We start from the raw sequence: 26,909 nt of genomic DNA on the forward strand, positions 1-26,909 counted from the left end.
GTGACAAATTCATGTTAAGTGGAACACAATATATATGGAAGCAATCTGCAATGTAGAACATATAAGGGAAGGAACGGAACAGTATAAGAGCAGAGTATTTCAATACCACTGAAACTAAAATTAATACTATTCTAACTAGGTTGCAATGCATTTAGGATATTCATTGTAATCCCAAAGATAAATAATGAAAAAAATAACTATAAGGAAAACAGAAGAGGAAAGAAAGTGGAATCAAAATGGTACAGTACAAAAACTCAACTGAAAGGGCTGTGGTGTAGCTCAGTGGTAGATTCCTTGCCTAGCTTGCATGGGATCCTAGGGTAAAATTCCCAGCTTGAAAAATCAAGTAAATCCATAAAAAATGGTAATGCAGCAATGGAAAGAAACAAGCACATAAGACATCCAGAAGCTGAAAGCTGGTGGCTCACATTTGTCATCTTAGCTACTTGGGAGGCTGAGATAGGGAGGTTCAAGTTCAAGGCCAGCTCAGGCAAATAATTCACGATACCCCATTTTCAAAATAACCAGAGCAAAATGGATTGGAGGTGTGTCTCAAGTGGTAGAGTGCCTGTTCTATAAGTACAAAGCCCTGAGTTCAATCCCGAGTACAAGAAAAAGAAAAAAATGACATACAGAGTACAAATAGCTAAGTGGCAAGAGTTAGACCTTTCTTCACAGGAATCATGTAAATACAAATGGGTTAAACTGTCCAGTTAAAAACAGAGACTGGTAGAATGGATTTGAAAACCATGATCTATATAGGCTGCATTAAGAGACTCACTTTGGGTACAAAGATACACAAAGACTGAAAGATGGAAAAACTTGTTCCTTTAAAACAGTATATTTCAATATGAGTATATTATCATGCATGCTCAATTTTACATCAAAAAGGTAGGAAGAAATGTCAGTATATATTGATAAAAGTCTCAATTCACCAAGATACAATTTTTATCATAATATCTCCCAATACATGAGTACCCCTGAAATATATGAACCAAGACTATATGCAATAAAGACTTTAACACATCATATCCAAGATCCATGGGGAAACAGAGAACTTGACCAATACTATAAACCAATCAGGCCTAGCAGACTGTACAGAACACTGAAATCAACACATTCTTTTCAAGTGCCCATAGAACACTCCTCAGGACAGATCATGTGTTAGGCAACAAGTCTTAATACATGTAAAAAGACTGAAATCATACAGGGACTTTTTTCAATATAGTGGAATAAAACCAGAAATCAACAGCAGAAAGAAAATTGGAAGTTTAAGTCTGATAACATATGCAAATCAATAACACACTCTTACACAACCAGCGTCAAAAAATGTCACAAAGGAAAAAAGATCTAGGGACAATGAAAACAAAAACACAATATACCAAAATTTACTCACATAGTGAAACCAAAAACACTGCTCAGAGGCAAATTTGTATGACTCTACACCTGTGTTTTAAAAAAATGATCTCCTCTCACCAAAAATGAAATCTAGACCCAAATCTAGCAGAAGGAAGGAAATAATAAAGATTATGGCAGAGATAAATCAAGTAGAGAATAGAGAAGCAACAGAAAAATCAGTAAAAGCAAATATTGGTTCTTTGACAAAAACTAACAAACTTGACAAACATTTAGCTAGACTAGCAAAGAAAAGTCGAGAAGTAATAAAATTTGAAACTGAAGTGGGAAAATTGCTACCAACAATACAGAAATAAAAAAGATTGTGAGTACTATACAGCACTGCATGCCAGCACCATACAATTGAGTACTATTCAGTCATAAGCAGGGATGGACACTGATGGGAGTGAGAATGTGGACAAACCTTGTGGATTATGATTCTACTTCTAAGTTACAAAATTCATAGATATAAATTAGCAATTCATAGAAGCTGATGGATAGGGAAGTGGGGAGTTAGTATATAATGAAAATAGTTTCTTGGATGAAATAATCAATGGTGCTTCCCTTTGGGGTGTTGAAAAACTGCTCCCTGGTTGAACATTCTGGAAATTCTCGTGGTTGAACCTTTAAATATATTCCCCAGCAGTTTATTTAATTTCAAAATACTCTGCCAGGGGCTGGGCATCAGTGCTCACACCTGTAATCCTAGCTACTCAGGAGGCAGAGATCAGGAGGATTCTGGTTCAAAGCCAGCCTATGCAGAAAAATCATGCAACCCTATCTTGAAAACACCCATCACAAAAAAGGGCAAACACACAAAAAACACAAAAAGCCAAATCCTCTGCCAGAGCTGTCCAGACTGGATCTTTCTACTTCCTCCTCCCTTGTGCTCCTCTAAGCCAATGCTATAGTTGCTATAAGATCATGAGATTTATTTTTCGACTGAAATGCAATATGATGTAGAAGTATATCAGTGTGTAGCACGCGTTAACTATTTTCCACTGTTGTGTGGAATTGCCTTCTCCTATAGTTTCATGTTATACATGCTAAATCTATGAGGTAAGGTGTGCACACACACTTAGCATGGTTGTAGCAGCCTGACATGTGGAATCTTTTACCAATCCTTTATAGATTTGGGACTAGCTCTAAGAATATTTTTTGATTTAAAGCTAAGTATGTCTGGAATAAGGGTAGGTAATGTAACTTATTTTTTGTTTGCTTTTCCTTAAAATACACCTAAGCAATTCTTTCCCTTATATGTGTACTCATATTGCTATTTAAAGTCTGTACCTTATAGTCAGCATTTGGGACATATAACAGACTGTAAAGTGTGGGAAGTCTTCCGTGTGCAGTGATGGAGGGGACAAAACCATGATTTTGACATCTGTCCTAGGATAGGAATAGGGGCCTGATCAGTTGCAACCAGAACCACCACTACTGTACTTGTAGTCTGATCTCCCAGGAAAGGCCATCCTAACTGGATGAAATGATCTACACCAGGTGGGTACACACTGAGATATAGTTTCAATGCACATCGACTCAGAATTCAGAACAGGCTTGTGGATGTGTGAAGAAATTAAACACAGATCATAAGGGAAATAATGGATCAATATCATTGATCATAAAAAAATCATTCTAAAACACACTAAAGGAAGTTAAACCCAGTGTAATTTTAAGATGTTAAAAAAGAAGAGGTCAGAAACAGGGCAAATTCAGTCAAGGCAGGATTCAATTACAAACAGAAATGACACAGCTCTATAAACTGGGAGCCAGAGGGAAAAAACCACACACTGGATAAAACAATGCAGTGGTCTTCTATCAATAACATGGGCTGGGCCTCAAGGATGTTCACAAAACCTGGACCTTTTAGTCTTCATGACTCCCTGCTTATGGTTTTTCTGTACCCTATAAACACAGACTCCTCATGGTGTGGGATGCTCCAGGTTCACACACAAATTCAGTGACTACAAGATTTCATAGCCGATGGACACTTACTCCCACCCTGGATGTAAGATCTCCTATGAAGACTGCATATGTAGCAGTATATTATGGTCACACTGGTGGCTTGATACTAAGAACTCTGGGGAAATGATGTTGGGTAGAAGAAAGTAACAGACACCCCAAATAATCCCGTAAAAACAGAATGGAGATGAATTTCAAATCAGGGGGTATTATGGACAGAATTGTGTGCAAACCCAGGACCTCAAGTTTGGTAGATTGAAAACTCTTAAGCCATATCCCAAGCCTATTTTTTTAAAGTTATGTTTCACATAGAGTCTCAGCTTTTGTCCAGGGAGCCCTGGAACACAATCCTTCTACCTATGCCAATCACAGAACTAGGGTTACAGCTGGATATACCTGTGATGACCCTTGGGTTATTAGCTGAGATCGAGTCTTCCTAACTCTCTGCCCAGGATGGCCTCAAATCATAATTTTCCACCCTCTACCTACCAACTAGCTAGGATTATAGGCATGAGCTACTGCTCCCTGGCCCCCACATTTCTTTCATTCTCTCAAAACCTGACTTGGAGATGAAAGATGACAACACAGTGTTTTTTTTTTTCTTCTGTATGAATTTTAAGAAAAACATAAACTGGACAAGTATCTCAGGAATACCTCCCAAATTCGTAAAGTGAGCAAGCAACAGTGGTTATGGGTGCTGAAATGCACAGACCAAACATAAAACAGCTCAACAGAGTAGGTTTCATTTCTCACATGTAACAAATGGAGGGTGCTGGGCCAGGGGTGGAAAGTCCTCGGTTCTCTTCATTTCTGTCTGAAAGCACAGTGATTGAAGATACATAGGGCTCAAATCCCAAGTCTCGGAGGACTGCAAGGTCACTGTTACATTTCAGGCCTAGAAGGAATGTTCATCACTTGTGCCTTTATCTCCACAGAGAGCTGTGAACTCTTGGCCACAGGAAGAGACAGAGAAAAGTTTGCCATAACACAGAGAAATGTAAATGGCTCTTGGAGGACACATAACTAGTCTCAGCCATACAGGATATTCCCTTCATGTGAATTCTCTAATGTTTCCTGAGGTTTGATTTCTGAGAAAGATCTTCTACCTTTAAGTCTCCTCTCTTGTGAGTGGTCTGATGCCTGCTCAGATGTAATTTCTGGCCAAAGGTTTTTCCACACTGATTACACTGATAGGGCTTCTCGCCAGTGTGAATTATCTCATGCTTGGTGAGGTTTGATTTTAGGCTAAAGGTTTTCCTACACTGATTACATTGATAGGCCTTTTCCCCAGTGTGAATTATCTCATGTCTATCAAGGGTTGACTTCAGGTGAAAGGATTTTCCACACTGACTACACTGATAGGGCTTCTCCCCAGTGTGAATGATCTCATGCTTGGTGAGGTTTGATTTCAGACTAAAGGTTTTTCCACACTGATTACATTCATGGGGCTTCTCACCAGTGTGAATTATCTCATGTCTATCAAGAGTTGACTTCAGTTGAAAGGATTTTCCACACTGACTACACTGATACGGCTTCTCCCCAGTGTGAATCATTTTATGCCTAGTGAGTAGTGATATTGAGACAAAGGATTTATGACACTGACTACACGTATGGAGCTTCTCACCAGTGTGAATTGTCTCATGCACAGTGAGGTATGACTTCCAGGCAAAGGTTTTGCTACACTGACTGCACTGATAGGGTTTCTCCCCAGTGTGAATTCTCTCATGACTGCTGAGTCTTGACTTCCTCCGAAAGGTTTTTCCACACTGATTACACTGATAGGGCTTTTCACCAGTGTGAATTATCTCATGCTTTGTGAGGTTTGATTTTAGGCTAAAGGTTTTCCTACACTGGTTACATTGATAGGGCCTTTCCCTAGTGTGAATTATCTCATGTCTATCAAGGGTTGACTTCAGGTGAAAGGACTTTCCACACTGACTACACTGATATGGCTTCTCCCCACTGTGAATGATCTCATGCTTGGTGAGATTTGATTTCAGGCTAAAGGTTTTTCCACACTGATTACATTGATAGGGCCTTTCCCCAGTGTGAATTATCTCATGTCTATCCAGAGTTGACTTTAGCTGAAAGAATTTTCCACATTGACTACACTGATAGGGCTTCTCCCCAGTGTGAATCATGTTATGCCTAGTGAGTTGTGACTTTGAGACAAAGGTTTTATGACACTGACTACACTTATAGGGCTTCTCCTCAGTGTGAATCATCTGATGCAAGGTGAGGTATGACTTCCAGGCAAATGTTTTGCCACACTGACTGCACTGATAGGGCTTCTCCCCAGTGTGAATTATCTCATGACTGCTGAGTCTTGACTTCCGGCAAAAGGTTTTTCCACACTGATTACACTGATAGGGCTTCTCCCCAGTGTGAATTATCTCATGCTTGGCGAGATTTGATTTCCAGCTAAAGGTTTTTCCACACTCATTACATTGATAGGGCCTTTCCCCAGTGTGAATTATCTCATGTCTATCAAGAGTTGACTTCAGGTGAAAAGATTTTCCACACTGACTACAATGATAGGGCTTTTCTCCCGTGTGAACCATCTTATGCCTAGTGAGTTGTGACTTTGAGGCAAAGGTTTTATGACACTGACTACACTTATAGGGTTTCTCCTCAGTGTGAATCATCTGATGTGTGGTGAGGTATGACTTCCAGGCAAAGGTTTTTCCACACTGACTGCACTTATAGGGCTTGTCCCCAGTGTGAATTATCTCATGCCTGGTGAGATTTGACTTCCGGCGAAAGGTTTTTCCACATTGATTACACTGATAGAGCTTCTCTCTACTTTGAATTCTCTCATGCTTGGTAAGGTGTGACTTCTGGACAAAGGATTTTCCATATTGATTACACTGATAGGGTTTGTCAACCACATACATCCCATTAGGCATACTAGGGCGAAGACTGTTTTGACACACATTCAACTCCTCAGGCTTCACTCCCAAAGAGACTGCATTCTTTACAATCAAATTGGAAATATGGTTGGAACTCAAATGAAAGGTATGTCTTAATATAACTCTCTTCTTGATAGTGACTCCAGCTTGCCACAAATGGGTGTCTTGACTTTCCTCACAGCTCTGAATTATGACATCCACTTTCTGGACATCTAAAGTGAGAAAAAAGAAAAGAACCATATACATGATACATATCTAAGCATTTCTATGAAATGTGCATGTGCATATAAAGGAGCTTTTTCCCCTCCTACTGGCATAAGATTACGTAAAAACCACAACAGGTATTGGCTTGTAAATAGTTTTCTTCCTACTGACTTCAAGTAATAAATGACAGTGACAGATTTTATATTGTTGAAATATTTTTCCTTGCTTCTTTCATTTTATTTGCACATGGTAGTATTTGGTTAAAATATTCACCTACAGCCTAGTCTTAGTTTTCCATGGAGTGCTTCTCCCCTGCCATTTCATTCTTCCGTTCTTTTCCTCTATTGTGGTGACAATGCTGGGGTCTCCCACTGCTGTTCTTCTCATTATTCTACTTTGAAGGGTGCTGGTATTTTCAGGACCAGAAAGTTGCTTAATACAAGTGGAATACAACTGACTGCCACCTGAGCAGGAACATGGATTTGGTACAGCATTTGCATCTATATTTGTTTAGCTTTCATTCTTACCTGGTGAAAAACTGTATGTATCTAGGAAGTTTTTCCAATAAAAAATATCTTTCCCACAACTTCCTACAAAGCCCTAACGTAACCTCATGACTCTGTTTCTCAGAAATGTTAAGTTTTTTCTTCATCCCACCACACTGGACACCCATTTGTGAATCCCACTATGTTTATACAATGATTTTCTGGCTCCTTCTAAGATCAAAAGCCCCAGCACCTTCCCACAATTCCTGGTACAAGCACCCATGCTTCATAATCGACTTCTCCTGAATGATATTATCTTGTGCACTGGACTGTCAGCTTTCCCCTTTCATAGAAAATGGAGTCTTTTGAACATCTCTCCTTTTCTTTCTTGTTTATAATGATATCCACTAAGAGAATGCAGAAGTGCTAACTTCAAACTCCAAAACTCCAATCCCAAACAAAGATCTGTGAGCTTCAACATGTACCCACTTGGGATTGGCACCAAGAATATCCTGGTTCTTCCACAAATGCAGACCCATATGTTGGATTCTCCATTTTCATGATGTCTGACCCCATGGTTAACAAGGCTAACTTTGGACTTTTCTCATTTTCTTTTCAACTCCCTAGGGGAACTGCTCTGTAAATTTAAATACCAGCTTCAAGCTACCAACTTCCAAATTTGTGCTTCCAAGGGTGATGTAGACAATCAAATACAGATCTTCATATTCACCTATTATGTGTAGAATTTTGAAAAAAATATATGCCAGACAGCCCTCCTTTGAGATTATAATGCACTGTCCTCAGGTGTGCAACCTGGAAGATAGCCCGGTGAAGTCACTGCAACACAGCCAACATCCCTAAATAGCCTCCCCATCCACTATGCACTGACTCACCTGGTGGGTTCTGATTTGGGGATTCTTTTCCCATCCAAAGTTCTGTTCCTTGCTCTAGCTTGATGATCAGCTCAGGTTTGGTCATGCATTGCCCTGTTCATGGAAAATGATGTAGGATTGTGTCAAATGATTAAGTCAGTATATTTTCCCTCATTATTCCTTTCTGCAATGAAGAATATGCTCTGTTCCTGTGCTGCCAGTAAGGGAGCTGATAGCCACAGTGGATATCAAACACTTGAAATAGGACTAGTCACACTGAGGATCTCCATTTAAAATTTTATTTATTTTTGTTTCTTTTATTGATGAGTCAGCATATTATAGTTGTACTGGGGACAACTGTGATGTTTACAAAGTTGTTATAATAAATCTTCCCTTCCCCCATTCTTAGAACAGTTTCAATAGGTCTCATTGTCCCATTTTCATACAGAATACGTAACACTTCCCTCATATTCACCCTCCTTCACCCTTTCCTAATGCAATATCAAACCATGGACTTCTTTTATTTTCTTTCCTTCATTTTTGAAAACAGAAATTGTTTGCTTATGATGGTTATACAGGGAGTTTCATTGTGATATTTCCATATGTATATATGAATATTCCCTGAATTGGTTCAACTCCTCCATTTTAAGTCAGGTTCTTGGAAGCAACACAAACTCCAGGTGTGGAACTGTGCAATGAGGCAGCACATGTGACTTTTCATCAGAGAGAGGTGAACAATTCAGTTCTTCATGGGCTGGAACTGTGCACCTAAATATCCTTCATATATGTACTAAGAAGTCAGCACTTGCTCCTGAGGGCTACAGGGCAATTTCACTCACCCAAAGACACCAGGGTGCTGTAGGTCTCCAGCATCACTTCCCTGTATAGGGTCCTCTGAGCATCATCCAGATTCTGCCACTCCTCCCAGGTAAAGTCCACAGCCACGTCCTCAAAAGACACCAGCACTTGGAATGCCATATGTCTTCTCAACTCACTAGCCATTGGAAAATGGAAGTTCTGCTTCTGTATGTGGAGATGGGAGAAGGGGGAATGTTTATCTGCATTTTGCAAAAAATGTCTCTTGTTTTGCATTCTGTATGGTAAAGAAAGTCACAGGAATGTACTGCCATTGTAATAATTTATTAAGTACTAAATAGTATTAAAATATTATAACCAAATTTACCTCACATACCTAAAACTATTCTTATACCTAGGGAATATATTATGAGCAAAAACAGGCCAGTGGTAAATGGCTATAATACCAACACTGACAAAGATGAGATAGGAGTATTCTGAGTTCAAGGCCAACCTGGGCTATATAGCAAGTCTCATTCTATTAAATAAATAAATAATAAAATTTTGCTCCTTGTGGTGAACACATATAAGATTGCTGCTGTATTCATGGACTGTATTGTGTTAAAATATGAAAAACTGTTGAAATAAGAATTATTAGCTAGTGTGTGCTAGGACTTAGAAATCAGCCAGAGAATGACAGGCTGATATGCTAATAAGCCAAACCTAAGGTGGTGACCAATATGCCAATAAGCCAAACTTAAGGTGATGGTCGATAGGCAAACAAGCTAAACCTAAGGTGGCAGTGCTGGTAACAGGGGTGGTGAGGTCACCACCAGGTATATAAACTCAGGCCAGAACCCAAAAACCTCACTGGCCTCCCCGGCCGCCGGAGACCGCGCTGTCAAAAGTCTGTCCCGAGACTCGGATGTAGAGGCAGCCACTGCTTGTGAGCATGCCCCTTTCTCCCCACGACCACTGGGTGTCGCCGGTGAACTGGACCTGCACTGAAAGCGGCTATGAGGATCCCCCAGGGCACAGCTACGCCCCCCTCATCAGCTGAGAAAGCATCGCAAGCTGAGCAAGACTTGGGGGGAAGGTCTGAGTAAACTGGTCGGCTAGGGTAACAGAGACGGGCCTTAGGATCCATAGGAAAGTGCTGTGTGAAGGTGTTTGAATAAAAAAACCTGTTCTCTGAAATAAGAGTCTCCTGAGTACTGTCTCTGTACTCTAATGAACCATAGGCGCTTGCAACAATCGGTGTAGTTGGCAGGATTTTGTGAAGGGGATTATGATTGTGGCTTTTGGCTTTTTATAAGCCTAGCATGAGAAAGGGCGATCTGGACACAAATCTTGGTCCAGGAACTGACTGAGGTGTTGGAGGCACTTGAGCAAAGGAACAAGGAAGGGCGCAGTGAGCAGAAACTTTGACCAACCACCTGTATGACGCCAACCCAGCCTTGGTTGGGGAAGAGCTGGCAACCCAGGTGTGGGTCTTTCTCCTGCATACCTAGGGCTACCACCCAGACAGAGTCTTTGTTGGGGAAGAGTGGGTAACTTGGGTGAAGGCCACCCCTCACTCTGGAGCAAAGGAAGCCCCCAACGCTGAGATTCTCTTGGAGGGATTTTAGAACTCACCCCTGATGAAAAACGCCAAGTGGCTATGAGACGGTGGATAGCTAAAAGATTGTATAGAATTGGAGACTTGTTATTAGACAAACAAATTCAGGAACTAAGCATGGCCAGATCCATTTGTTGGTACTTAAGGAAGGTGCTCATGAAGAGAATATTTACCCTAGCCACCTAGTGGGAACCTGAAGCCTGGGTATGGCGACTGCCAGGAGTAAAGTATGAGAGAAGCTGAGAAAGAAATGGGGTAAAAATAAGACAAGGGTGGAGACAGAGCCAGGGTCCCCTCGCAAGGAGACAGAAACACTAACACAGGAAAAATTTAAAGATTATCCTAAGTGAACAGATATAACTATTCTCCTTGCAGACCCATACACAGTTAACCCCATAGTGAGAAGGGCCCAAAAGGAAGAAATACCAGTCATATTGTGCAAAATAATAGATGACACAAATATTGACCAAAGAAGGGGAAAACAACTGGTCAATAAGGTCCTAGGCAAAAATAACCCCTTCACTGAGGCATGCCCAGCAACAACTCGAAAGATGACTTACACCCCTGTAAAAGGGTGTGAGGTGTCAGGAGAGGAGACTACCATAATAGAAAAGAGATCTCTGACAAGAACTGAGTTGCAACAATATAGAACAGAATTTGCCCAGAGAGGAGAGAAAAATGTAACCTACCTAGAAAGAATATGGTCTAATGGAGCCGATCCAGTAGAACTATTGGCAACTGAAATGAGACAGCTGGCAGGTATGACAGGAAAACCCCCACATACACGAGGGACTACTGATGGCTCTGGAAGCATGCCCAGAGGCCACCAGGACCTTGTTTGCCTGGATAACAGAGGCGTGGAGGAATACAGTACCAGACATGGATATGTCCTTGGTAGAGGCAGTTTAGTGGAGGAATTTAAATCAGGCCATAAAACTGGTAAGGAAGGTAGGAATTTTATATAAAGTTTGCCACCCCAAAACTAGGACACCATTGGGGGCACCAGTCTCGAGAGACATGAAAAAGATAATTATAAATGGAGCCCTAGCACACTTAAAAATGACCTTAACAACAGCCTTAGGCAGGCAGAAACTTCACAGGACATCACAGACTTTATTAAGGAAGTGAGAAACTTAGAAAAATGCAAGGTACTGTACTTCCCGGTAGACAGGAAAAGAGAAGCTAAATGGCCGCCAAAACAGCTTACCACCTTTGTAACTGAAGTACCAACCAACATACTTAACGTGTGGTAGGCCTGGAAGGGAATGTCGCTGCAGGCAGAGACAGAATTTCCCAACCAGACCCCAACCACAAGGTACATATAGACCCCCATTTCCAAAAAACGGGGGAAGCCCCTACGGGGGCCAAAGAAGGCTAGGATGGAACAGATGGGGACAAGTGATGAGGAATATCAGAACTTTTGGGGACCCAAACATGAGCGGAGGCCCAAGGCCAGAAACACACTCATGGGGACAGAGACAACAGATGTCAGACCCCACATACAACTACAAGTGCTTATCAATGGACAGATCCACTTCCTAACATATTTAATTGATACAGGAAGTGAAGTCACAATTATTACATCAGTGTCTTGCCCCAAACAACAGGATCCTATATAGATACAGGTAGTAAATGTTGTAAATACTGCTTATAGATGCCCAATAAGAATATTAGTGTATGATAGAAAGCCTATAGAAATAAATGCAGTTTTTATGTCTACACCAACAGACTTACTAGGAATGGATATTATTTTCCACAAATATTTGGTACATGGTTACCTTTAAAGAAAAACAAAATGTTACAAGTAAATCTGGCAGAGGTAAAAATAGAATAAATACTACTGCCGGAGATACAACCTTCCTTTACTAAGCAATATCCATTGAAGGGAGGACATGATGAAGTGACAGCATACATAAATACCCTGATAGACACAGGAGTCATTGAAAGGACACAGTCCTTTAATTTTAACAGCCCAGTCTGGCCAGTTAAGAAACCAAATGGCACCTATAGATTCACTGTGGACTTTAGAAAAATTAATGAGCTTTCACCTGCAATGCCTGGTAATTTACCAGATGTACAAGACTTATTTTATAGAATACAAAAAGGAGCATAGGCATGGTTTGCATCAGTGGATTTATCTGATATGTTCTTTGCCTTACCACTGCACCCTAAATCTAGAGAGATGACCACCTTTACCTGGAATAACAAACAATATCAACTCAAAAGATTATCACAGGGGATATAAGAACAGCCCCATCATAGCGCATGTGACACTACAGTGGTCACTAGACAAATTAAAAATCCCGAATGAATGCTTAGTACTGTCATATGTAGATGATATAATTGTAACTGGAAAGAGCAAAGAAAAGGTATCAAAATTACTAAAGGGGACAGTGGAGGTATTAAGGAAAGATGGATGGCCGATAAACCCAAATAAAATACAAAACCCACAAGACTCTGTTAAGTTCTTAGGAGTGATATGGACAGTGACAGGACCAAAGGTCCCCAACCCAGTCGTAGATAAAATTGCCAATTTAAAAGCACCAACTAATAAAATGGAAGTGCAACAAACTATCGGATTGTTTGGATATTGGAGAAATCACATCCCATATTTACAGATCCTATTACAACCCTTGTATCAGGTTATTAAGAAGGCCTCTGATTTTGAATGGGACCCACAACAAGAACATGCCTTTAAGGCAGTAAAAGAGTTGATAGCAATGCATAGTCAGTTATATACCCTTGCCCACACTGACACCATGATTCTGGATATTTCCTACCAAGCAGGATATGGAAACTGGAGCGTAATGTGTAAACAAGGTGCACGCACAGTACCCATATCATTTTATTGTAAAAGATTCCCATATGTGGAATCCAAATATACAATTTTTGAGAGGCTCATGTGGACGCTTATGGAGGCGGTGAAAGCGGTGTGCCTGGTCCTGATGGATCAATGCCTAGTAATCTGTAGCCCAGTGCCAATACCGGACTGGATCAACATGAAAGGGGAAGCCCTAGCCAGAACCCCTTCTGAACCCAAGGTGTTGCAATGGCAAAGGGGAAGACACCACTCTGGGTGGAGGAGATTGCCTCAGCCCCGAAGGTACCATGCCCCATAACCATGCCAAAAATTACACAGGCCAAGAATATTGGCCACTGGGGGACAGAGAGATGGGACAACTAACAAACAAATGCCTGGTTCACTGATGGAGCATCCATGCTGTGGGGTGGCAAGCTGCATTGGAAATCTGCAGCCTGGAGACCCACAGATGGGCAAATCCTCACAGATCAAGGCACAGGTAGATCAGCGCAACATGCAGAGGTCCATGCAGCCAGATTAGCAATTGAACAATCTCACAGAGAAGGGTATAAAATTGCTAGGACATATTCAGACTCGTGGTGCGTGTGCAATGGTATTGCAGTATGGTCAGGAAAATGGAAACATACCAACTGGCAGATAAATGGCAAGGACATATGGTCTAAGGAAGATTGTATAAAAATGGACTGAAAATGACTCTTAAAAGAGGACCAGGAGTAGGGTAATGCAAGATAAACCTAAATGGACTAAAACTAATACATCTGGGAATCATAAGACTGAACAAAATGAACAAATAAAACAACAAAAACTCAAAATATGTACCCCATCAATATAAGAAATAAGAGACCTTCATAAGGCATTAGGCCAATGTGACATACATGCATTGTACTTGGGGACAATTAAGGAATATTGACCTGTCCTAGACAAAATGTAAACAAGCAGTGGAAAACTGCCCAGATTGTCCAATGACAGTCCAAAGATTTAGGTATAGAGCCCCACCAGAATTGTATAAACCTAATTGCTTTAATGCTATAATACAGATAGATTTCATAGGACCATTACAAACACATAAGAGAGATTATGCATGCACAATGGTAGATGTACATTCTGGTGTAATGCTGGCAAAAGTACATAAGATACCTGACACTGTGGCCACCATATACACCCTATGGTGTTGGTGGGCCAGATACGGCCCCCTGGCCATTATTAAGTCAGATCAAGGCACGCATTTTACTAGTCAAATAGTCAAGAAATGGGCCCAGGAGATGGATGTTATGTGGAATTACCACCTAGCATAAAACCCACAGGCAGCAGGTAACATAGAAAGACATAATGGACTATTGAAACTGAAACTACAGTATTTGAAGGATCAGCCACTGAGTAGAGCTTTAGAGATAGCCTGTTACGAGCTCAACTCTAGATTAAGGCTTGGCAGACTCTCACCCTTTGAAAGTACCTTCCCCAGACCATTTTTTAATCCAGGGGGTGGTAACTGAGGGTAACAAGGTACTCCTACCACACAAAGATACTTTTGAAAGATCACAATAATAATCTCTCTCCACAGGAGATTGTGTGCTCAGGAGCTCCCAACACTGTGGACTATAGGGAAAAAGGGCGACTTCAAAAATCACTAAAATAGACAAGCTGGCGCCACAATGCGATCTTTAGCATCACGCTCCCTGAATTACACACATACTGCTTACTGCTGCATTATTTTGCTCACTACTATAGTTATTCTAGTTTGGGTAGGAATCACAGTAGTTGGCCATTATACCCTCTGCCATGAAAGGAGAAGCCAGGGTGATGCCAACAGCAGTACTACCAATAGTACTAACCTCATGTGCAAGAAATTTACTAATCACACTTTGTGTATCCTGGACCATTGGCTCCAGTGATGCTAGTTCTAGTTCTACAACCACCATTAAACCCACTAAGTACTTTCATAACAAAACTCTACCTACACACAAACCTAACCCTACACTTAACTCCTCAATTTTCTTGGTCCCATGGAAATACTTAGATATACAGCCATTTTTAAAATACAGGCCTTCCTGTTGGGCTCTGTATACACATTGCTATGCTAGAGGAAAGTGGGTGGCACCATCTTACTGCAATGACTACTTTGAAACCAGGGATTTGTTCCATTTCCACCTTATTGGCAGAAAGCTATTTCTGTCAGCCAGTCATGTTAAATCAATCCCTGCAGCATGTATTGAAAATGTTTTATGGAGGAATGTCACTACTGAATCAGCCATTTATGCTACATATGTAGCAAACATTAAACTTAACACAATGATGTGGAAATCTCCAATTTATCGTATATTCAATAACACCAAGGGACCCAGTTCTTACACCTAGATTACCCTAGAGGAGGAACCTGTCTACACTTGTGATGATGCTATACAGACATCATTCCCTCAAATCTTCTTTTCCCCATTGATCAAACAAGAATTTGGAACTGAGAATGAGCAGGGTGAGGATTATGAGTATGAGGACAGTAAGAATAAGGATGATGATGAGGAGGAAGGAAGTGATACTTTAAGTACTCCCACAGCATTACCACAGGATATATTTAGTAAACCTATACCAAATTTTGCTCTCCCAGAAGGCAGGAACACTTTGTATCTAGGCTATCCCAATAAGCCATATGGGGATATATGCCCAGAAGCAGGTATGAATAAGAGTATCCCATGATTCATGCAAGAAAATGACACCAGGATAGTAGTGTGTGTGGCTAACTTTCCAAATTTACCATATTATGGAGCCTTACACTATTACCATGGCAGTTCCTATGTTAGCTCACCCAAGGTGACTAACCTGTCCTTCCCACATATTCCAGCATGGATGGACATACTCCCATTGGGTGTACATCATTGGAGATTCCCAATTATTTTAACTGAATTACTGCCACAACCATTTCCAGCAACAGACCCTTCTTTTGCAGCTCAAATACTGACCAATTACAGAGACAGACTACACCAGCAGGAAGGAATTAAAGATTACACTAAACAGGAATTGGAATTACAAGACCACTACCATTGTGTCTTGGAATTTCTTACATTGGTAAACAGTACTGTGGATTTACAAAGGCCAGAAGAGGTACCCAAACATAATGTGCCTCTACGGAGTGCTCATCCCAAATTGGATCATTATACCACAGGAGTAGCCATATTGTCATTCCCATGTGCACAAAATTTCTCATACCAAGATCTTTTCAATGATACCACACTCCACCAGATAAAATTGAATTCTACCACTGATTCTGATGCAAATGTAAAAGAAACTCACAATATCTCTGTCATCAGCTTATCCAAACCTATATTCTCCATTAGCTGAAATAGACTTTGGCATCAAAACAGCCTATAAATTTTATAACAGAACAGAAGATGGTAGTATTACTGAAAGTGTGGCCAGTTTCAATTTTTCATTACCCATTTTTCTGAATAAGACTTTCCACGTTGCCTTCTTTAATCACACAGGGCAACCCACAGACACCAGTACTGTACCCAGAATGATGTTCTCTCGCTTTGCAGGAAAAATGAATTTAACAGCATATGTCTTAATGAGTAAGATACAGTTCTCAAATATGCATAGAACAGGCACAATTCCAAGCAATTTAGATTTTGATATTCCAGCATATATACATGAAGCTCAATATACACCTAGACAAGCCCTACCATACCAATCTAATATAGCTGAACAACCTATCCCACTAGACTTAGTAACACCAGCTACTAAAACTACTATGCTTAATGCTCAAAAGTTAAATTATAAATGGCTATGACAAATTGGACAAACATTACATACTATGAGATCAGTAGTTATGTGGCACCTAACTACACCTCAGATGGCTTGATAACCTCTAACCAAGTCAAGAAGTCTGCTTGCACAAGACCTTTATTTTATGTTAAATCCATATATAAAGCACCATGAGCCAACAACCATACATTATGGTGGTGGTCCAATGCAGGGATGAGCATGCAGGAACTAATTAAAATACACCATTTTGGTGTTCCGTATGCATTCTCCTTCCTATTACCATGGAAAGGAAGATGGCACACAGTGGACTTTGTAGCCCACAAACCCAGATGGAAAAATGATATATCCAGTGCAATGCCAACAGAAGGAATACCAGTTTCTATGCCTGGATATGACTGGGACACAATATACCATTTTGAAGTTTCATTTAAAAAATGTTGGATAAAAGACTTCTCAGATGCACCATGTATATTATATAGAGAAGGCTGGAATGAGACACTTAAATTTTACTACATACATTATAAACCAGAGGTTCTCTTTGCACCAAGGATATCAGAAAATATTTCTGATACACATAGGCACATCATTTGGAGAGAACCCCCAATGATTTTACCATTGACTTACACTTCTTTAAGAACATTGCCTAACCCCAGGATAAGAGATCTTCGCTTACACTAAATCTCAATAATATGGTGCTTAAGGAGATGAAATGTAAAGGTTAAAGCTACCTACCTTTTCATACGGACTAAGTCCACCAAAAAGGAAGCCCTTACAGTCCTTTATGGCAGGTGTCATCGCAGCTGTGGTAGCAACTGCGGTAACAACAACCTTAACAGCACCACTTTTCATAGCCCTGGATGACCTGAAACAGGTTACAAAACACCAGGTTGAGGCAATAGAGGCCTTATCAAGAAGTCTCGGTCAATTAACATAAATAGTACACCACCTGCAACTAGAAATAGAGTCCATCAAGTCTGCTCAGCTCACACAAGGGAGGTATGAGGATAGATAAGACACTTAAAAAAAAAAAAAAGAATGCTCAGCTTCAATCTGACAAATTAGCAGCAGGAAGATTTCAGTGGCTTAAAAAACAATGAGTCCTGCAGGGACATGAGATAGAATGACCTAAGGCCCAACAATCCTTAGATGCCATGATGGATGAAATTAGGATATTGTTCCAAACAGGCCAAGGAAGGGAAACAACACATTTTAAAACTATATTAGATGACAGATACCACTCAAGTTGTGTAGATGGATATTGCAAACTACATCTCTTACAAATTTTCTTAGACAATGCAGTCTCAGTCCACTACACAACAGTCCCAAGAAAGTTAGGAGATAAATTTGTAATACCACAATCCACACTTTTAGTAGTGGACGATAAATCAATTAATACTACACACTTTTACCCGAGAAACAGGGCAATACCTATCACACAAAACATATATATTATACCAGAACCCATGTTGCATACTATACATGAATTAGACTTAGTAATAACACTCCTTAGAGATGCAGCCACTTCTCTAGGGAACAATATATTTTCAGTATGCTCAGGTGATAATCACACCATACAGTATTGGTAAAGAAATATGTCAATGATTGATAATGAGGCTCAGGACAAAATCCATAATACCTTCGTTGACAGAACCCAAGAAAGACTAGAAGGATGCATTATCCTAGAAATGCATATAAAATCAATGTCACCTTCAGACATCAGCCAAATCCAATTTTCAACAATACTACATATTTGAGACATGTTTGTGATAGGAAAATAATATCTACATGACATTATTTCTCATTTTCACAAGCAGCAGCTCCAGATACTTTAGCAAGAAAAGCAGCAATGGCAAAAGAAGCCAATAGACAACTAGATATTATGAAGGACTTCATACATACAAATGCAAAACAATTTGCAAATATGGATGATGCAGTCCATAAGGAATTTAAGCACATGGACAAACAATTGGTAGAAATAAAGAAGGCAGTGTACTTGGCTGAGACAGATACAATGGCATTCGTCCACCACAGATATACACCTTCTCACTGCTCAGCAGGAGATGTGTTAATAAGACTTGTGAAATTTGACATTTCTTCAATCACCTCTTGGAACCCCTTTAGGTGGTTAAGAGATTTATGGCACTATGCAGTGCTCATAGTTATACTGGTTATAGCAATAAAACTACTTTCCCTGTATTGCAGGCACTTTCAAAAGATAAGTGCTGATTCAGCAATTTGGAAACTAATTGCCCACAACAATGCACAGCTTCCATGCCCTTGATTACAAATATATGAATAGTAGGAGGAAATGGAACCCCCAAACCCCTGAAGGAAATTATTTTAAAGAAATGACTTGGAACCACCTCCACCACACATATGCAATGCATACAGATGCTTATTAGATTATTAATAAGATGTTAAGATTATATACTACTGATGATTGTAGATTTTGAAAGGCTAGATTTGCAATATATAATGGCAGGCAAAAGTAAGATACATACAAAGAATTCCTAAAACATGACCTAAACCCTCACAACACTTAGGGGTGCAAGCATTGCTACCAAGCGGTAGGCATCCTCCTTACATACTGGATAAGTATGCACCTCTCACGAGTGTACACATATCCTTCAATTTGGGGCTACATGCTCCATAATCAACCTGAAACACTCTTGTGATTAATAGAATCCAAACATTACTCTGTTGAGCCAACCACGGATAACCCCATAGTCATCTAACCATCAATGGAGGACATTACCATCCATGCAATTTTTAAACCAATCTTGATACATGCACTTAAACAATACCTTGCATTCCTTAATTGGAAAGAATACCTTGACACATATAGGAAAAACAAAACTGTAGAGTTAAAAACCCTTTACAAAAGAAATATAGGATGGATTTCTTGTTCATATTGCAGGACTGAACATCCAGTAGGACAATGCCATAGGCACCCAGTAAACAGTACACTCAATGCTTAAACCAGAAATAACTCTTATAGTCTTAGGCATAACATTTTCTATCACATATACACTCCCCCTATTCTTATTCCTAAGGCACTTTTCTATTAATAGATACAGATTTCATAAGCTCTGGTAAGTAATGCTGAACGAATTCTTCTTCCCTCTATTTTTCTTCTATCTAGTAGGATTAACATGGGGATATTTGTCAGGCTTATATACCAGAAGACACACAGGACTATCACACTTTTTACCATCATGCTTACAGTATATTCCATTCACTACTTATGTAATCCCACACACACCAAAACAAACACAAATAGTCAGGCCCATGTCCCACACCCTATAGATACACAGCTAATAATCACACAAGAGACACCATCAACTCCTTCTGGACAACTAACACCTTCAACATCTCAAGAACCAGAAGAAACCCTCTCCAACCACCCATCATATGTGGTCCAGATGGACAGCCCATTGATCCAGTGGAACTAGGACCCACCTTTAACTTACCTTCAACGTGTATCATCATTTCCAATGCGGGTACCCTACGCTACTCAACACTTAGAACTTTCATCGATGGACATGAGGCAATCTTCAGACTCAACGCTGGACCTCCACAAACCCGATCAGATGTAAGAGCAGGCACTAGTGTAAGAATCATTAACAAACAACTGAAGGCTGTGGACTTCGAGGATGACATAATACTACAGTGGAAACCTGGACGTCGGTCCAACTTGGCAAAAGACACAGCACCAGCTTGCAGACCAGGGGGTGGCACTGATATCATTCCCCCATCAACACAATGGACTGTATGGACATACTTACAAAAATGGGCTGCAGAGGAGATTCACCCACATCCACCAACTACAGGACTTCTCACCTTCTTCATTGTTTCCCACTTCTGCCCAATGGTGACACTTGTCCATTTCCACATGTAAGACAGATTGGGCACGTGTCACTACTGGATGAATGAATGCTATGCAGCATGCTATACAGGACATTGGCATACAATTGGTTGGAAAAAGGCTTTTTATTGCAGCTTTCACATGGACACAAAAGGGGAATTGTTCCCCATTCATGATGCTAATTGACTCTTCCAGTGTACCATGGAACTCGTCCAGAGGCCCTATGCTGAAGACTAGGACCTCAAGGACTTGGGGGGTGGACTGTGGTGAACACATATAAGATTGCTGTTGTATTCATGGACTGTACTGTGTTACAGTATGAAAAACTGTTGAAATAAGAATTATTAGCTAGTGTGTGCTAGGACTTAGAAATCAGCCAGAGAATGACAGGCTGATATGCTAATAAGCCAAACCTAAGGTGGTGACCAATATGCCAATAAGCCAAACTTAAGGTGACGGCCGATAGGCAAACAAGCTAAACCAAAGGTGGCAGTGCTGATAACAGAGGTGGTGAGGTCACCACCAGGTATATAAACTCAGGCCGGAACCCAAAAACCTCATTCGCCTCCCCACCCACTGGAGACTGCGCTATCAAGAATCTGTCCGGAGACTCAGATGTAGAGGCAGCCACTGCTTGTGAGCATGCCCCTTTCTCCCCACATCCACTGGGTGTCGCTGGCAAACCACAAAACTGGACCTGCACTGAAAGGGGCTGTGAGGATCCCCTGGGGCACAGCTACGCCCCCCTCATCAGCTGAGAAAGCATTGCAAGCTGACGGAGACCTGGGGGAAGGTCTGAGTAAACTGGTCGGCTAGGGTAACAGAGACGGGCCTTAGGATCCATAGGAAAGTGCCTTGTGAAGGTGTTTGAATAAAAAAACCTGCTGTCTGAAATGAGTCTCCTGAGTACTGTCTCTCCATATTCAAACAAATCATTGGCGCTCACGACACTCCTTCAAGGAACTTAAGATGTGATATAAAGAAGCCATTAAATATGAATAAAAACCCACAATCTGTTAGAGGAATTGATTTGCAGCTTCAATGTAAATGAAGCAAGGAAGGAGAACATATACTTCTATTTTGCATGATGACTGTATGCTTCACATGGACATGAGGCTACAGTAGAAGTCCGCACACAAACAACACCCACCACATTAATGAAACTACAGATGGTACCATGTTCAGATGAATGAAACTGGACCATGATGAGAGATAAACACAATAATGAAGACACAGATTATTAATTTTATATGTGTAAACAATCTCCAACAAGAAATTTTATGCATGTATTCTTTTTGAATGACTTATAAACTAAAAGGATGCCCATAGGCATCACAGTATTTCCTTCCTACCTCCAAAGGATTGCTGGTGTTCACTCCAGGAATCTCTGCTATTTCCCAAACACCAGGTGGAAAACATGAGGTCATGTGAGAACAGGTAAGCAAACTGAGCAGATATACATTTCAACAGTCATCCCTGGGAGGAGAATTGGAAAAGCTTAGGGGAGATAAAGGGTAAGAAACCAGAGTGAGACATCAGATCACAGAGAAATAAGACTGCAGAAAATAAAGGTAACCTTCAAGGAGAAAAGAGAAAAGAAGGGCAGGAACAGAATTTGGTTAAGAGTTTGTTCAATGAAGATAAAAAGATATTTTACTTCCAGATGATCTGCATGATTGCTGCTACTTAAATACAGTGCCAAGATGTCAATTTGGAAAATGGAAGAACTCAACAGCAGGCCTGGCACTGCTGGCTCATGCCTATAATCCTAGTTTCTCTGGAGGCAGAGATCAGGAGGATCCAGGTTTGAAGCCACCCCAAAGAATTCATGAGACACTATCTGAAAAATACCCAATGCAAACAGACACAAGAAAACACCACCAAAAAAAAAAAAAAAAGAAAGAAAGAAAATACCCTATATTTTTAAAAAAGGACTGGCTGGGAACCAAAATGGTAGAGCACCAGCCTAGGAAGCACCAGGCCCTGAGTTCAAACCATAGCACTTCCAAAAAAAAGAATTCAACAAAGGGACACAGACTTCAACATATCACATTTGGAATGTCTGAGACCACATTTATGGGATGCTCAATTACCAATTACATACATGATTCCAGAGTTCAGGAGAGAGATGTAAGCTGAAGACAAAAAAAAAAAAAAAAAGGAAAGTAACAATTTTAGTTCTGCCTAAAGTTATTACAGTGAATTAAATGGAGTGTCTTCCAAGAAAGAAAGTAACAAGAAAAGATTTTAAGGAAACTAGTATTTCCTGATAGAGGACTAGAAATAGACTACAAAGAGCAAGAAATAATTTTCTGAGTTTTTCCCAAAAGTAAAGAAAATCTCAATGTTAAGAACTCTCAGGCTTTCATGGTGGTACACGCCTGTCATTGCAAGATTCAGGGGGCTGACGCAGGAGAATAATGAGTTTGAGGCCAGCCTGAGCTACATAGTGAGATCCTGTCACAGAAACAAAAAAGGAGCTCCACTAACATAATTAAATATATTTATATTCTATGGGGAAAAATTCTTTCAATGGTTCACACAGACATTGAGATGTTCTTTTTCAAGTACCACCCTGGGCCTGGTTGTATACACCTGTAATCCAAGCACTGAGGAGTTGGAGACTTGAGGATACAGAGTTTGAGGCCACTCTGAGCTATACAGCGTGGATAAGGACAATATGAGGTAAAGAGGAATCTTGCCTCAAAAACATATAATGAATGAAAATACAAGGGCCATCAGTACAGGTTTAGTTAGGGTATGAAATGCCCTAAAGGACTAAGTGTGAAAGGCTAGGACCTAGCCCATGATGCGAAGAGCAGGTGGTAGAATCTTTAAGAGGTCATTGAAGGTGTGCCCTGGATCAGATATTGAGACTTAGCCCATTCTTGTCTTTCTTTTGCTTCTTGGCTATATGGTAAGCAGCTTCTTCTGCCATGAGCTTCTACCATGATGGCAGCAATGTATATAATAGACAAAAACAAGGATTTAGAATCAATAAGCCAAGTTCCTCCCTTAGGAAAGTATGGGGGGGTGGGGGGAAAGGAAAAATTAAAACCAGCAAAAGGAGAAAACCAATAAGAACAGCTACAAGTGGAAACAATGATATTAATACAGAAACTCAACAAAGAATATCAGCAATGGAAAAAAAACAGAGGACATGAGTGAATTCAGGTTATAATAAATATATACATGGAAATGCCATGAGGAAACTCCCTGTGTAGATATCTTAAACAAAAATGACATTTTTTAATTCATTTAAAAAACAGGAGATCCAGAGGGGAGAACAAGTCCTTCCCAGGGCGGGGGCGGGGGGGAGGGGCTGGAACCAGTGCAAGGAGGGAGGAGGAAGAGTGAATATAGTGCAAATACTGTGCGCACATGTATGTAAATGGAAAAACGAGACCTGTTGAGTGGTTAAAGGAGAATGGTAGAGGAAAGTGAATTCAAATATGATATATTTGATATACTATAAGAACTTTTGTAAATGCCACAATGCACCCCCACCCAGAACAACAATTAAAAAAAAAAGAAGAAAAAACATACTACCTGAAAAAAGAAAAACCAGCAATAAAGTTCCCAGTTTTTGTGCCTCGTGCCCAGCTACTCAGGAGACAGAAATGGACAGGACTACAGTTTGAGGTCAAGCTGGGGGTGGTGTCATAATACCAGCTACTTGCAAGGCTGTAAGTAGGAGGACTGCCATCTCAGGCCAGCCCAGCAAAACCCACAAGACCCTATATGAATAGAACCTACAGCAAAAATGTTTTAGGGGCATGGTTCAAGTGGCAGAGCACATGCTGAGCACAAAGGAGACTCTGAGTTCAAACACAAGTACCATAAAAAAAAAAATGATAAAATCCTTCTAGTCAGGTTATGAGAAAATAAAAGAAAAAGGGCACAAAGTATTAATAACAGAAATGAAAAATGGATATCACTACATATTCCACGAACATTCAAAGAATAACACAGAAAAAAATATGTACAACTCTATGTCCACACACTCGATAGTCTACGTAAAATGCAAGGATTTCATAAAAGACACAATTCAAATTCACAAGTTAAAATCACAGAGTATGAACACATTTCTAATAAAGGATTGAGACTAGGAGGGTGTATCAAGAACAAGGCCCTGAGATCAAATCTTAGCACCACCACACAAAAAAAGAAGAAATTCAAAAAACAATGAATAACCTTTCAAAAACAGAAAGTAAGAGGTCCTGAGGGGTTCACTGGTAAATTCAACCATGCATTACAGAACAAATTCTCTCAATTCCCTATAATCTCTTCTAGAGAATAGAAGCATAATCAGTACTTCCTATTTTGTTCCCTAATGACAGCATTACCCTAACACCAAAATCAAACAAGGCAGGTGGAGTGGCTCAAGTGGTAGAGCACCTGCCTGCAAGCATGAGACCCTGACTTCAAAGCCTACTGCTGCCAGAAAAAAAAAAAAAATCCAGAAAGCCTCAATATTTGAAAATCGAATACTATGCTTTGAAATCCCATGAGTCAAAGAAGGAAATGACAACGTATTTGTGACAAATGTACACATTGTTACCAATGGCTTTCTGGAAGAGTATAGGGACCACAAGTTCTCTCCAAATTCTTCCCTCTGTATTGGAAACATGAGCCTTGAACCATGCCCAGCCTCAGTAGCTTGGTTGGCCAATGGAACATGGCAAAGGTGACGTTTGTGGACATCAGAGATAAGGTTGCAAGAAGTCATGCAGCTTCACTCGTGCTTCTTGGAAGACTAATTTTGGGGAAAGCCAGTCACCAGGTAGTACATCCAATTATCCTGTGATCTCCTTGGTGCAGAAACAAAGGGAAGAAGGTGTGCTTGTGGACAGCCGCAACAAGCCCCAGCAGCACCAGTGCAGAAAACAGTGAGTCTCCTCAATGTCAGTATACATTGGGTTTTCAGATGATTCTCCCCAGTTCTTACTCCACTCCATCTGTGCCTGAGATGAACCAGGCACCACAGTCTCCCTAAATCATGGAGCAAAGACAGTAAGTGTTTCTACTCACCACAATTTGAGCAGATTTTTTTTTTCTGCACGAGGGTTTGAACTCAGGGCCCCATGCTTGTTAGGCAGACACTCTTACTACCACTTTGAGACAGTCCAACAACACTTTTTTTTGTAGTTGATAGGCTCTCAAGAACTATTTGCCAGGGTCTAGTTTCCAAGCTTGATCCTCCTGACCTCTGCCTCCTGAGTAGCCAGGATTATAGGTGATTTGCATAGGCACCTGGCTGAGCAGAGGTTTTACACAGATGGGATAACTAAAATCTGGAAACCAGGAGTGTTGTGGTGATAAAAAGCTACAATGTTCGGCACTGATGAGAAACAAAGAAGAGGTGCAGTCTGCAAGACTCCTAATGCAGCAGGATGTGTCAGGACTCTTGGTGAGGACAAATGTGTTGCTGAACCCTGGAGAAAAAGTCCTGTGGATCACAGACTAGAGAACAGTCAGCAAAACTGCTAACTCTCACAGTGTGGAAGCCTGAGAGAGAGGCTCACTGTCTCAGGGTCTGCCTAAGGAGACTTCTGGGGAGAAGGTGGAAGGGACTACCAGGCTCCTCTCTCTGCCTCTAAGAAAAATGAGAGAGAGAGATGAAGTGAAGAAGACCTTTCAGTGTTCAAACAGAATTTAGACAAAATATGAAGGAACTGAGTTTGAAGTAAAACCATTTCTCATCCCTGGTTTTTGCCAGCAAAACATTTTAAGAGAAAAAAAAAAAAGGTACAAATTGGCTGCAAGGGTCAAACCAAGCATTTTTTTAAAAAGAGCAAAAGGTATTCTTCATTCTAATGTCCTTAGGGTGTGACTCACAGATAGTACCAGTTAAGCAAAGGTGACTTAGAGAAGGGGAAGCCAGGGAACAAGGACCTGTCACATAGAGTGTCTGTGGGGAGAGGGGATAGCTTCTGCCTAATGCATTTTGATACACAGGAAGCATACCCTTTAAAAAAAGTGATTACACTGTGTCTTTGTGTTCAAGGAGAAGAGAGTCAGAAAAAATGAAAAGTAGGGACAACTAGGGGTGTAGCTCAGTGGTAGAGTATATGTATAGCATTCATGAGTCCCTGAGATCAACACATACACAGACACACATGCACAAACGCACACACACATAAATGAAAAGGGAGCCACTGGATACTCAATGTAAGCAAACCATATGTGGAGACAGTTCATCAACTGCAAACTGAGGTTTTTCTTAA

General features: G+C 40.5%; 1 protein-coding gene across 1 annotated transcript in view; it reads right to left on the reverse strand.

The window, feature by feature from the left end:
- Positions 1-809: 809 nt before the first annotated feature.
- Positions 810-26,909, reverse strand: part of LOC109678005 (uncharacterized) — a 38,214-nt gene continuing 12,114 nt past the window's right edge. The window contains exons 3-5 of the mRNA XM_074058214.1: positions 8,667-8,850; positions 7,849-7,941; positions 810-6,478 (exon numbers count right to left, since the gene is read on the reverse strand). Of these exons, the coding sequence (XP_073914315.1) occupies positions 4,422-6,478; positions 7,849-7,941; positions 8,667-8,850 (2,334 nt within the window). The 3' untranslated portion in view covers positions 810-4,421. The remainder of the gene's footprint in view (positions 6,479-7,848; positions 7,942-8,666; positions 8,851-26,909) is intronic.

The sequence above is a fragment of the Castor canadensis genome, chromosome 2 (genome assembly GCF_047511655.1).
Source record: "Castor canadensis chromosome 2, mCasCan1.hap1v2, whole genome shotgun sequence".
Classification (NCBI taxonomy): domain Eukaryota; kingdom Metazoa; phylum Chordata; class Mammalia; order Rodentia; family Castoridae; genus Castor; species Castor canadensis.